Here is a 14,928-nt window from a genome sequence, read left to right on the forward strand (position 1 = left end):
TGCCTTCCTCAGCCCGGCCCCTGACTGCAGGGCTGCACTGTGCCGGAGCTGGCCCGAAGGACAGCTGGGAGAAGAGATGGCTGAGATTCTTGGTGCCCTCGGGGCCCCAGCAGTAACAAATCAGCCAGAACTCAAGAACCTCCCTCTGTAACTTGGTTAAAACAAATTGATGACATGCTCAGCATTGCAGAAGGAAGCAGACCTCACCAGTCTGATTTGGGGGTGGGCTTAATCCTGCTGGAGCAGTTGTGCAGGTCTTAATGAAAAGACACCTGGAATACTTCAATGTCAGTAAAAATGCTGATACACCCTGCCCATATGCAGGTCCAACCTTTCTCCTGTGCTTCAGACACAAATACATACACAAAGTAACTATATAAAAGCAATGTTACACACAGAGAAAACATAATTTCTTTTCAAGAGTCCAAAACCATGCTCAATAACAAGATTACTATAGCACAAGCCAGTGCAAGTAAATGGGTTCAGATGTGCCTGGAAAAATGTGTGTCAGACTGGCCATGCAGGTTTACTGCACCATGATGGTATTCCGAAGAGCATCCTCATAACCAGCTCAGCTTCCCATTGGTAAGGACGATAGGGAAGAACGCTTTGGACTCTGCAGCTGTTCGCTGCACAGACAGCAATTCCCTATTCAAAGCAGGATGGCTGCAGCCCCGATGTATCTGTGGGGAGAGGAAAGATCTGCTTCTATATCATATTACATCCCAATGTCATGGGGCTGAGGAGAGAGAAGTACAAACTCCTCACTTCACCCGGCACCATGTGTGCCCTTCACATGCCTCCACAGCTGGTGCAGACAGACAGGAATACAAATGGCATACATTTACCTTGCTGGCAGCGCATGAGCTCTCAGCACTGCAGCATAGAAATGGGAGCTGGAGACAGCAGGGGAACTAAAACAAAAACCTGGGTCTGCAAAGACTGCAGGCAACTTGGGAAAGGAACCATTAAGCAGATTGTAATTCCTATACTCCTTTCTAAATGGATACATACGGAGCAGGAACAGAAATGATTCCAAACCATTTACCTAAATCTAAATACCACCCAGGCTGGGATTTATCTCACATATGATATACTTATATTCTCTTTCCAGAAAACAGTGAGAGTGAAGGATCTTGACAGGCACCTATTTTTTTCCTAGCTGTATAGGTATCCTATGTGACTGCTTATTGCTTGGCTAAGCTTAGGGGATGTGGTTCCTATCCTTACTGACTTCCCTTTACAACCTCTACAGTTTGAACTGTGATACTTTGAACTGGAAATTTTTGCACTTAAAAGAACAAAAAGCAGCAGTGAAGAAATATTATGCATTCTCACCCTGGGAATAGAACTGTTTGTACAATCATTGAGGCAGTCAAATTTGTATACTGCTTCCTACATACAAGGATTTTGTTTCCATCTACATGTACCCCACATTCTGCGGTGTAAAGAAAGCAAGACCTTCTCAATCTTCTTTCGTTTCTTTTTTTTATGTATGTTCAAAGCTCATATTTCAAAAATCTCTATTACAACAGAAATTTCACACGACTGCAATGTTTACCTGAAGAAATAAAAGAGAAGGTTTACAGACTATGACATTTGCAATTAAGAAAGCTGTCATGGGCATAAATGTCATCTGTACTAATAATTTATTTTACTTTAATATAAAATTTTAGGTTTCTACCATGAACTGGATGAATGAACAATGAAACTGCTGGAATGATTTATAAAAATCATAAATAATGTTTAAAGTGGAACAAGTGCATCATAACTTGTTCTCTTACCTGCTTATGACCTACTCATTTATTTATGAATATTTTTTTTTAAAGTAACATCTTTAGAGTACACTAGGAAAAAACACAAAATCTTGAGAAAGTTATAAATATAAGAAACAAATCTCTATAATGTAAATGAACTGACAGAATTACCTTTAGGTGCTTCTACTGATTATGACTGAATTTATGTTCAATGCTATATTTCAAAGAAAATAATTAAGATCCATGAGAAAAGCCACACATATCTAATAGTTGTCAATCTGAATGGTGAAAAATGGGGAGAGAAATATAAATTATCCCAAAGACCTTTCTCCTAAAAAATTATCACCATCATGGCATTGTCACTTCAGACTGCAAAGAACCCTTCATCTGAAGAAATTAAGAACAGCAGCAGTAAGAAGCACATGTAGATTAACTTGTTTCCTGTGCTTCTTATTTCATCATGGAAAATTCACTGCCAGTTTCTGTTATCCCTCTTCCCTCAGTTTTTTCAACTGCACCTCCATCTGTGAGAAAAGAGGTGTATGAAGAAATAAATGTGAGGTGCTCATTCACCTCTATTTATTTCTGCCAAAGGTAAATGTAAAGAGCTTTGAGAACATTTAAAATGGGGATTAAATCACAAAGGAAGATGATAGGGTAGTTCCATGCAGGTAGAAAAATATGTGAAAAAAACAGAAAACCAGAATATGAACAGAGAGAGGAATAATCTGGGGCAAGGGTCCTCAGAAATAAAAGTAAATGCATGTTGCTTGTAAAGCTGACTGTTACTAGGAGATTTTCTGAGCTCAGCACACAAAGCATGTATCAGCAGTGAGGGCTGAAAAGACACCCTTACATTTTTCTCCATATTGCAGCATTCCCTGGCCTCCTCTGCCATTTAAGAACTAACTCCAGGCTGGTACCAGAACCATTATTTCTCATCTACCAAGTAGCACTCTGTAAATATGCTATCATACAGGGGTAGCATTCCTATGCAGTGACAACTTCTCACATCTTCACTGTTGAAAGATGACTCCTCCTATACACTTGATCTCCAGAGAGCTTGCCTTTGTATAGAAGTTAGATGTTTCAGTACTTCAAAAGAGTAGTCTGACATTAGCAGAAGTGTCACATTATGGCAGAGCTATTTTTGCACTACCTACATTAGGACTGTCTCCTAGCATCAGCAGGAGATCTGACAAAGAGCTGCTGAACATGACTGTACTAGGGTAAAATAAAAAAAATGAAGTATATCTGGGTAAAGTGATACAGGAAATATTGCGTGCACTGTACAAAAAATATCCCTATTAGGAGCTCTTTAAGAACTAAAATTCTAAAATAAATTATTCAAAATATTATGCAAATATGTAGGACAAGAATGTATATAAGAGTAGCACAAATAGGCACAGTTTAAGTAAGAATGACTAAAGTGCAAGAAAAGTTGCTAAAGTCATGAAACAAGTACCAGCAAAAGAAAATGTAAAAACATGTGAAAGTAAAACATGAATAATGCTAAGTATTGCTTAAAAACCTAGTAAGAGCTCAGGTAAGGATGCTGACATTATGCCAAAAGTTATTAGCAAGAAAATCCATTGTGACCATGTATCTAGTAAGAAATTTCCATACAGACATGATGGCACAGGACAGAATAGGAAATCAATAGTTGAAATATTTGGAGAAGCAACTGAACTTAGAGTCAGCAAGTACTCATGAAAATAACCCATAACCAGATAAGGAATTCTCTGAAACAATTTTTGAATCAGTAGTGATTATCTTCACTCCTGGAGAATGGGGAGACACTCCACAGAAGAGGAGAAGTGCAGAAACAGAAAGAAGCTCTGAAGGAATTACAGATCCATTCCCTAATGTCAGTGTCAGAGGTATGATAAGAAAAGAATAATTTTTTTCAAATGATAGGACTAAGGTAATAAAAAGCATTCCAAATGGACTTTCAAGAAGCCTAATTCAAAGTCCCTGCCCTAAGCACTGTGGACAGTGGTTTGTTTTCTGGCTGCCCAGAGGCAGTGAGCTCTCCAGCCTTCTGCTGTACTCCAGCCTCACAATCCTTGTTTTAAAACCAGTTTGCAACAAAAGAGATTCTCACTGACTACTGCATCTCCCCTTCTGATGATCAATAATTACAAAAATTCTCTGGACACACCTTTCCAGTTGTTCCACAGGCTGCACACCTGACAAAAACTGTAAAGCTACTGTCCAAGCAAAGAAGTTTACATGCTTCTCATATGAGCTGCATAGAGTTTACTTTGTAACTCACTACGGACATGAAACATGGATATTCATCACGACCGTTGTTTCTCAGACCCCTCCTGGGAGCAGCCAATTATATGAACACCAGACGGACTACTTTGTTGGCAGAATTCACTGTTAATAGAGAGTGGAGAAGACTAATGAAAGCACTTAGTTTGTAATGAAATATTGCTGCTGACAGGTCGCAGCACAGTGAAGAGACTATGTCAGGACACATAGTTACTGCACACAGTCCTTCGGAAAAAAACAGACTAGCACCATATGACTAATAAAAGCTGCCTGCATTTATTTTTATTCTTATTCACTTATATCCTTGGAGTGGTTTTCATTCAGTGAATTTCTCTATAAAGAAAAAAAAGGCTTAGTAACTATGAACTGGAATTGCTCTAGAAATATTACCATACACTTTCTTAGAATTATCAAATAATAATACTCTGTACATGATATGAGTCACTAAATACAGAGTATTTATAAAGAATAAGTCATAGGCAAAAACTTTTCATTTTGTCAAAGAGATTGGTTAAGCAATTCAATATTTTAAAAGAATTAATGGAATAAATGAACTATTATGATCAAACGTGATTCATGTAACTTTTGAAGACTAGAAAAATAAATTAAATTTTAATTCTGTTTTAACCAAAGATTTATGTTGAAATTTAATACAAATTCTACATAATATAATCTCGAGACCTAAGAAACAGTTTATTTAGAGTACAAAGCATAAATTAAAGTCAGGCTACTAAATTAAAATTTATGAAAGAAGTTACAGACTCAACACATCTAGGAAAAAAAGATTAAAACCTGCACAGGCAATTCTTTCAGGGACAGCTGTGCTATTGTATTTTCATCAGTGAATTTTACCATTTCTTAAAGACAAATATATTTTCAAAATTGTACATTATTGGATTCCCTATTTAACTTTTTGGTTAGTTCTGTAATTATAAATTATTATATTTAAATTTATTATTTATTTATCAACTATTATATTTTTAGCTGCTCTTTGTTGGAATAATAAATGTGCTATCCAAATAGTAATTTTTTGTTTCTCCAGGGATTAGTTAATACTTCTTCTTGCAAAGGCAATTGTTACTTATTAATTTACAGGAATAACTTAAAATAGCATAGGCATCTTTATACTATGGAATAATGACATGAGATGGAATAATGTGACCTTAAATAAATCAACTCTTAGACAACTTAGAGATGTAACATTGTCTCCCAGAAAGCCTCTGTAAATCATACTTCACTAGCTACAGAATTTTCACATGCTTATTTCAAAATCAACAAATGCTAATTTCAAGCACAGTTTAATTACAAAAATGTAGAAATGAAATATTTTGTCACAACTAAATCTCTGTGAAATGACCAGTATGGATAAATATTTCATCCTAAAAGTCTTTAAAATGATAAATGTAATGTGATTCTCTACTGCTCTCTCTTCTACGCTAACACTGCGTGCCTTGAAAACTTGATATTTTTGATTAGGCAACCTCTCCCTGCTTTTTCCTTTCTCCTTTTCCTCCCCATACACAAGCATTTTATATATTGTATCTTAAATGTGAATTGTTTTTTACCCTTTGAAAACTAGAAATACTTTTACAATAGCATAAACAAGAAAATATGCAGAAAGTAACATACATTTTGAAGTGTCAAATCACTGATGTTAGTTGACATTGCTCTCAGCCAGTCAGCACTCTCCTGGGCTGTATAAAACTGAAGTATCCCAGTACTAACTCCATCGAGTGCCAGCACTTCAAATGCATTAGATCTGCAGTAAGAAGAAATATATCCGTAAAGGAAGATACGTCAGTTTTCTGAAACTGCCCAATATTTATCAGTGTTCAAATGATTTTTATGCCTTTTTACAAGTTTTTGAGTGTTTAATTTACTAATCAATAGAAAGGCAACAAAACCAAGGATTATAGGGCAGTACCAAGGGCAACAGATACAGTAAGTACTTTATCTGTACCAGTATACACATGTGCTGATGATCATTTACTTCCCCTGGGTATACATATTATGTTCATAATTATTGAACTTAAGGTAGTGTATTCAGGAAATGTGCACCAGGTCTTTTAGAAAAAACACAGGTTTTTTTAAAACCAGAATGCTGATTTTCTTTATTGCATTTTGGCTTAATTTACTAGGAATGTACGAAGATTCAAAGCACTGTCTTCCCTAGCTTTCATTTCTTTGATTCCTATACTTTTCTATGTTTCCTTCAAATCAATATTTATTTTAAGCTCTTTTATGACATAGAAATTTGAAAAATGTTCTTAGAAGCTTCTTTAAAAAGTTTTCCTTAAATAGTTTTCTCAAAACAGCATTGGCACAGGCTTGTGCGCAACTGCATTTTATTAACTTTTAATGAAACTTTTACGTGTTTATAGCAACTTTATTCTGCAAATGCCAATGCTTTCCTTTCCTATCTGCAGTAAGTTAGGCACTGTGTATGTACCTCTGAAATCCCCTGCATCTGGATGCTGGTGGGATATGTTTTTTTAACTCTTAATATTTTCCAATAAGAACAACAAAAGCTCATTAAGTAGTGGCATGGAAGTACACTGGTCTAAATTTAAAAAAAGTGACACACAATAGTTCCAGTAACTAAACTTCAAAAAGCTACTCAGATTATTTAAATACCTATGATTGCCAGGAGAATTAGATTTTAGTTATATACTATTGTGAAAGACAATTATAATTATCTTAATGATTGTGCATATGGGGTTTTTTGTACATAACATGGAGAATATAACCGCTACCTTCCACATCTGTAAATTAGATATTTATACTTATATACTATATTGCTTCATTTCTGGTACTAACCTAGAAGAAAGCCAACTACTGAATCAAGAATACTGCTCTATGAAGTTGCTGAGTCTTCCTGGGGTTCTCTGATCTAAGGTGAAGTCCTCTACTGCTTAATTTATGATACATGACAACATTCAAAATGGCACATAGAGGTTAATGGGCAGTTATTCATTCCTGATTTAATGAAAAAGTTATTAACCTAACCTTTGTCATTTGTAGGGAGTTTGATGGTGAACATGAATACTGAACACTATATATTTGCCAGAAAAGGTAATATAAACTACCCATCCCACACAATATAAATAAGACAAATTATCTGAATAGATAAATATGAGATACTTTGCTTTTAAAGGAGTTGTAAAGCATTACACTTGCTATTTGCAAAAATTAACATGCTTGGCCTAAATACTTAAATATGTATCAGATGATTGCCTGTTTTTCTTTCATGATTGAATAATCATGGTAACTACTAAAACCTGATGGCAATGGCACAATTCTGTGTCAGTTTCATTTCAGTAAATCTCTTTCACCTCTTCAGAAAGAAAGGATTAAAAAAAATTTATTTTATTGTCTTCAAGTAAACTGAGTCTAATAATCACCTTCCAAGCATATTGTTCTTTTTACCTAAGGTTCTGACAAAGATCCCAACACTGCTGCAATGAAATGACTTATGGTATGATATTTTCAACATCCTAGTGAGACAGTGAGAATCTGTCAGCCCTTATGCATTGATACACAGTGGAGCCTGGAAACAGACTTAATTTAATGCTGCAAAGAGAAGCCATTCACAATGCCCAGCTTAGATATCCAGCTCAAATATCAAAGCTAAGATGCTAGAATCCTTACACAGCAAGAGGACAGTCCAGAGCATTTAAGAGAGCCAAGCAATGCTCTCCATGGAACCACAGGGTGCCTAGATACTATCTCAGCTTCAGCAGACACACAAAGACGTGAATGCCTTATCCCAATGGCATGACTTTACACTAATGGCTGATGAAAGATCACAGAATGGAACTGCTCAGTTAACAACTGATGCAACCAAAACAGGCAATCAAAATTAAAAAATAATTTTATTATAAAAATTACCCAATATTTTATCATTTGAAACATGGTGCTGGTGATAGTGTGGATTACACTTAAAATTCCTATTGTTTTTTATCTTATTAAAATACGTTGATCAATTACAAAACAGCTAATAAGAATCAGTGTTCATCTAGAGATCTAACACTTTATTAACAGGATATTTGCACAGAATCAAATAGGGTGTGGGGGATTCTGCAAGTCCTCTAGTCCAGGCTCCTCACTAACTTTCTTAAAATACAAATCTTTTCTACCGGAAGAACAAAACTGGCCACAGAGGGAGCTACCTCAGATGTGGCCTCAGGAATACACATAGATGAGAATAGATGAGAATAGATGAGAATAACCATTTCCCTTGACGTGTTAAGTATGTTATTGCTGATGCAGCCCCTTGTATGAGACTTCATCAGTGAACATGTGCGCAGCTGACGCCTGCTCAGTGGGGTGTCTGCCAAGATTACCAAGCCCTTCCTGCAGAGCTGCTCCCTTGCTCCAGCAGACTAACACCAGGACATCTTTTCCCAGGAGCTGGTCCAACGCTTCTGATGTGCCAGTGATGTGCCATATTACCTGGCACATGAGACTGAGACCTTTGGGGCACTGCTGTCCCCACTGTGCTGACTTGGGCAGGAAGGCGGTTTTACCAGAAAGTGGTTCAGTGTAAATGACACAGGATAAGAAACAGCCTGGGCTTTTCAAAGTTTAAAGATGCCAGTCATGAAATCTATGGTAGTAACACAGTGGTTTTGCCCTGAATCTTAATCAGCTTTACTATGATTATTTCTTGCTTTCAGTTATAATAGTTTCTCTCTGAAGATCCCATAATATATTGATATTGTTCTATGTACTATGCTGTGTTCTGAAAAGCATAGTGTACAAGGACTGCATGTAAAAACAAATATCCAAACTAAAAATAAAAGCTTAACAAAATAAATGCTGAGGGTTTTGTTTTGAGTGAAACAATCAAAGCAAGCACCAGGATGGCATTGGAATTCACGACAAAATAAATCCTACATTCTCTCTGCCATTTCCTCAAAACACAGAAAAGAAAAAAGAGACACAACAAAGCACCTATTCCTGTTAGCTGACAAGGAGGAGCTTTCCATTTAACACCAAGTAGTAAGTTTGAAGGGTCTCAAGATGCTATAAAGTTGCTGTAGACTTTTTATTTTGTTTGTTGGTTTGGATTTTTTTGTTTTGTTGTTTTGGTTTTTTTTTCCTGAGGCCCCAAGACCATTTTAAAACACAGAGAGGGAAGCTCCTACCTCTTTTATTACTGCATTTATGCTACTGACTACTGCAACTAGAACCAGAAATGAATATTTGCCTTTCCTAGATACTAGAAATTTGTGTTGCACTGCCCTCACATTTCTTATTTTCAGTTTTGTATCCCTATTTATAACTTTGTTTCCTTCAATCATTTCTGCTAAGGAACATGAGGCACCATTTTCCATACTCAGTGTCTCTGTCTCACTTTCATGGTGAACAATGATTAGACCTGCATTCCTAGTCTCTTCTGGAGTTTGTTTACAACATTAATTCCTTTTAATAAAAGAAACACTATCTTTGTGAGAATGGCAGTCAGAATAACAGATGAGCATTGGTAGACTTTAAGTTCTCTTCTTGATATTGACACTTTTAAACAAACACTATTAATTAATATTAGTAAGGAAATTTTTCCATTCAAGCAGTTTGCTACAATAGAGCTGTTAAATCCAAAGACTTTTCTAAGATAAAAAGTATTTTCAGTGCCAGCTGAAATGGGAAAAGCCGAATTTTTACTTTACTAGAGTCTATGAATTTCAGCAAAACATTTTTTTTTTATTTTTTTAGTATCTGTGGCATGTGAAACCATCTCTCTTAGACTTATATAGCTATTTTATCATATAGATATTTCTATAAAAATCTAGATCTATGTTTGATAGCACATCTTTTATCTTAAGTTTACTACCATGCTGATACAGACAGACTGATTTGATCAGCTTTGCATCCTCCCAGGTTCTGAACCAGTATTGCTTCCTGTTTGTATGACTTTTTGATGTTTGAGTTAGTTTTTATTGTTTTTGTTACAACATTTTCTTGTGACTTGTTTATAGTTCTATATGGCCCTCTTGCTAGAATTTCTACATAAACTGAAATTTTATAGACTATGGGTAGATCTGAGTGGAAATTCTCCAAAAAGAATCATCTGAATTACTTAATCTCTTTGAAATGTCATGGTAAAAGTAATGGGATTTTGTATTGTAAATGTCATAGAACCTCGTATCTTACAGAATGTTTAAATGTCCACATATAACTGGACTATTAACAGAAACGATGTAGCTCAGAAGATATCAAAGCATTAAACATAAACTTGGATTTCATTTTATGTTTGTGTTTTTTGGAGAAACATTTTGCTTTCAGTATTGTAACTGGTTTATTTTCATTACACTTATAGCAACCAAATAAGATAACTGAGGTAACACGGACATTTATGCTTCTACAGATATTTTCTAACAGATATGTCAGAAAACAGTGAGGAAGTGCTCAATCAGGTTTTGTAACTTGTGGATACAAAAATGCTGCTAGCAAGGATTTTCTTGCTATTTTCTAAGCCCGTGAGATACTTTCTCTCTCACAGAAGAGGTAGCAGAGTTATGTAAACAACCAAACTCCTGCAGCCTTGAAAAGCCTTGTTTATAGTACAGTAGAAAAATATTTTGACAATGGATGTTTTAGGATTTTAGCCAATCACCCCAAGGGGTGGCTGATCCTTTGTCCAATTAGACTATGAAGAAAAAAGTCTATGAAAGAGTTTGTAAAATAATTTAAAAAATCAATCTTGATGCACAATTCCTGCCTGCTGGATCTTCTCTCCTCCTCCCTACGGCTGCGGGACACAGTAAAATACCCTAGGGTTGCAGTAATAGTGACTCAGCAAGATTATGCTTAATTCCTAGATCTTTTTCAAAACAGTTTATTTAATTTCTTAGTTTTCAATTGATTTATCTAATTAAAGGCATTTTGTTAACTTGCTGAAATGTTAAATGGAAAATACAATTCTTCAGAAAGTATCTGTTGAGAAACCAGTGAAAGCATTAAAAAAATTTAAAAATACATGATACTCTGTAGTAATTGCAATGGTCAGAATGCCAAGAAATAGAAAATAACACCTAAATCTAATTAAGTTGTTTTGTAATTGGGATCATAGATGCATGGGCTCATAGCTACTGGGCCTGAACTACTCCCATTCCACTCACCACTTCAATCTTGCATATTCTAAATAAGCATTTTTTCTTCAGTCTCTAAACTCATAATGTTCAAGATGTTATAGCTCTTGTATCTTCACTCCAAGCTCCAGTCCATACACTGTATAAAAATTATTATACAGTACTACCAGTATCTCCTGTAAGGACTAAAAATAGTTATGTACATTTTTACAAATAATAATTCTGTAACAGAGATGAAAGACTACAGCAAATGAACTATGTTCTCCACCTTCTAAAAGACTACCTATCTTTACTTTTCTGTCAAAAAAAAAAAAAAAAACCAAACCCAACCCAAACCATAATATGAACCACAAATTCCTTAGGGTGAGAAAAACATACTGATCTCATTATTTCTCTGTTTAACTTACATCTCATTTATTGACCAATTCTGTCCTCAACAGTCAAAAAAGTTGTCCATTGCCAACTAGCAATTAAGAATATTCACAGTATTCACACATTCTCACTACATTTATACTACCTTACTTCTTACAGAGAAAAATTACCTTGATGGATTGACGAGAAGGGTAGAATAACAGAAGTAGTAGTGCTATATTATAAAGGCAATCAAATAAAAAAGTTATGAAATTTCTAAGTAATCGAAAAGGCCAATTAGCCTGTTGCATATATAAATATATTCAGATAGACTCCAATCATATCAACAATGTGAAATACACTCATTCAAGGTGATTTCAGTAGTTAATACAATGTTTACTCTTTCATTGAGAGGAGGAATGACATCTACTATGTTTCTTATCGTTCCTTTAGAATATTCTGAGGAAATTTTTTTGCTTTTGTTTTGTGGTATTAATAAACATATTTCACACTCCCATTGTGCAGTATTTTCAGTCATTCCTTCATAAGGAAGAAAAATATCTATCCCATTCTCTCTTGTTTCTGTTAATACATATGGTGTTAATAGAATTTAAAATATATGAAAAAAATATTCTTATGTCATTAAGTCACAGTCTAAAGACTTCCTGGGAAAAATACAATAAAAAGTCATGATGATTTCAAATGAAAAGGCAAAGTCAACTCCTTTCTCTTCAAATGAAAAAAGAATAAGAATCAAACAGATACATGTGATTTTGGCCATCTCATGACACAAGAGTATGCTGAAAGTATGCCTTTTTTTTGGCAAAGTTACCGGAAAACTCAGCTGAAGTATGGAAGAATTTAAATTACACAGTTTAAGCACAAAGGAAATAATACAGCCTAATCTGATTAGACTAGACTAGATTTGATCTAAGGCACACAAGACGTATACTACAGTCTAACAGACAACTCTAGGTATGTAAGGTATTTCTAATTAAAAAACTAATATTGAGCAAGATGCCGACATGCTATACGTTGCAATATTTTGTCTTTTTTTAAAAGAAAGGCAAAAAAAATAGGGCCTTCAGTAAAATACCTGACTCTGCCCAACCTTAGGACAGACAAGTTTTTCCTTTATCTAAGGTTGTATGAATGTTACTTACACTACCAGAAAAAGAATGCTAAAAATATGAAACAATCTTGAACATCAGGGAGAACTAAAGTGAATGAGGTCAGAGGAACTATCCACACTGGCAGATAACAGTTTACCATATCAGAACAGCAAGAGTAGTTGGACTTACAGGTACTATACAGAGGCTAAACAATACTATATATTTTTAAAAATCAGAGTATGCTAACAAAAGTATGGGAAGTTCTGCTGTAGCCAACTGCAAGAATTCCACAGCTGAAAAAGATGTCTTTATATCAGGAAAAAGAAGGATTGATGAAAGGAGAGTGTGCTTTTCCTCTGAGTGGATAGACAATCTTTAATAACCCTTCAAAAGCCATAATGTTTCCATAGTTAAAAAGTTATGTCAAAAGCCTATGGACTATAGGTAATTTTTTGAGACAAAGAATTGTACAGATCTCTTTGAATTTAATTCAAGTAGGAAGAAGGGAAAAAGATGTTTCATACAGCCCGTCTATCTGAGGAGAAGGCACACAGCTGTGTATGTGAAATTACAGATGATAGTTCCAATAATTCAACAACACTGACTTAAAAAGTAATCTGGCTATTCTGATGCCAGAGCACCTTTGCAAGACCAACTGCAGTAATTGAGTGGATTAAACATAATGAAGCATTGCAAAAAACCACAGTTATGAAAAAGAACATGAGGGAGACAAAAAACTACAAGTATGACAGACTCGTGGACTCATGCAGTACGGGAAAAACAGGCATGCTGTCAACCCATGTATGCGAATAGACTCCAAGTAAATATTCAGGGTATGGCAAAATTAGGAAATTGGTCAGAAAGATCTGTGATCCATTCAGGGGAATGAATTTGGACTCACTCTAATGGCTTTAGACTGATGGCTGCAATGTAAAAGGGAACAAAGATGTGAAGATACGGTTGAAAGTGTGATTTTTATCTAGAGAAGTTGGATTTACAGATACTGTACATAGTACAGTTTTATTTCAAGCAAAGCAGATAATTTGATTTTAGAGAGCAATTACTGAAGACAAGTGTTGGATGTTATGCATATATGAACATGGGGAAATGTAAAAAAGGATATAAGTGGGATAAGAGTAAAAATATGTACATGCATTTCAGAGTACATGGTAAGAGCAGTCTGGTGTCCCTCAGGCAAAAACAAACACCTTTAGTAAGAATATGGGAAACATCTCATCCACAGTTAACCTCAAGGCAGTATTCCTTTCATGTTCATATAGCTGTTTTTGTTGGTTCACCAAAACAAGCAAGGGGCACTTACTTTAGAAGTAAAGTATCATGGGATGGCGGAATGCTGTATGGAATTATATCATCTTCCTTCCAAGTGTATACAACAGTGATAAAGAAACCCACTAGTAATTAAGGAGTGATATATATACTAAATATATATGGGAGCGAGATACATCACAAGAGAATATGTCTCTCCAAGACTAAAACTGAAACCACTAAGTTCCTCAAATCTTACAAGGAAAATATATGTGTGATGGGTTGATCTTGGGCCAGCAGCCAAGCATCCACACTGCCATTTGCTGCCCCAGCCCTCTCCAGAGGCACAGCAGAGAGAATAAGAAGGGCAAAAAACCTCACAAACAGAAATAAAAGTAGTTTAATAAGCAAACGGAAGAGGGAAAAAACCCAACTAACTAAATTACAACAAAACAAATGATGCAAAGGCAAACACTCACTATCTCTCACAAGCAGAATGATGTCCTGTCAGTCTCTGAGAGATGAATAGCTCCCCCCAAGCCCTCTCTGCTCGGTTTTTATTGCTGAGCAAAGATGTTACACAGCATGGAATATCTCTTTGGTCAGTCTGAGTCACTGGCCCTGCTTGTGCCTCCTCTCAAATTCTTGCCTACCCCTGGGCCTATTCACTATGTAGGAGCAGAATAAGAAAAAGAGAAAGCCTTGAGGGTATGTGAGCCCTGCTCAGCAACAACCAGAATACTGGTGTGCTATTAACATTGCTTTAGTCACAAGCCAAAAACAGCAGCACATGGAGTACTATAAAAAAAATTAGTTCCATCTTAGCCAGACCCAGTGAAGGGTCTGAAGATGTTTTACTTCACAGAATTCTCAAAATACACAAGCTACTGTTGTGGGAAGTGGAATCCCTTGGGATTTCCCCATCTAATGTGTAAAGTGCACAGCACAGGAGAGAAAGTGCTTCAAACTATCAGAGTGACAACTGAAATCAGAGTTGTTAAATGTTCTGTCCTCTTCCATTTATCCCTTGGATTCTAGAACACTGATGATAAGTTGACACCTAAACGTGAACAC

The 14,928-nt window shown here is 35.7% G+C and overlaps 1 protein-coding gene across 1 annotated transcript in view; it reads right to left on the reverse strand.

Moving 5' to 3' along the window:
- Positions 1-14,928, reverse strand: part of SNTG2 (syntrophin gamma 2) — a 151,495-nt gene that overhangs the window by 49,709 nt on the left and 86,858 nt on the right. Inside the window, exon 10 of the mRNA XM_032101399.1 lies at positions 5,664-5,793. Within this exon, the coding sequence (XP_031957290.1) occupies positions 5,664-5,793 (130 nt within the window). The remainder of the gene's footprint in view (positions 1-5,663; positions 5,794-14,928) is intronic.

This window comes from Corvus moneduloides, chromosome 3, assembly GCF_009650955.1.
Source record: "Corvus moneduloides isolate bCorMon1 chromosome 3, bCorMon1.pri, whole genome shotgun sequence".
Lineage (NCBI taxonomy): Eukaryota > Metazoa > Chordata > Aves > Passeriformes > Corvidae > Corvus > Corvus moneduloides.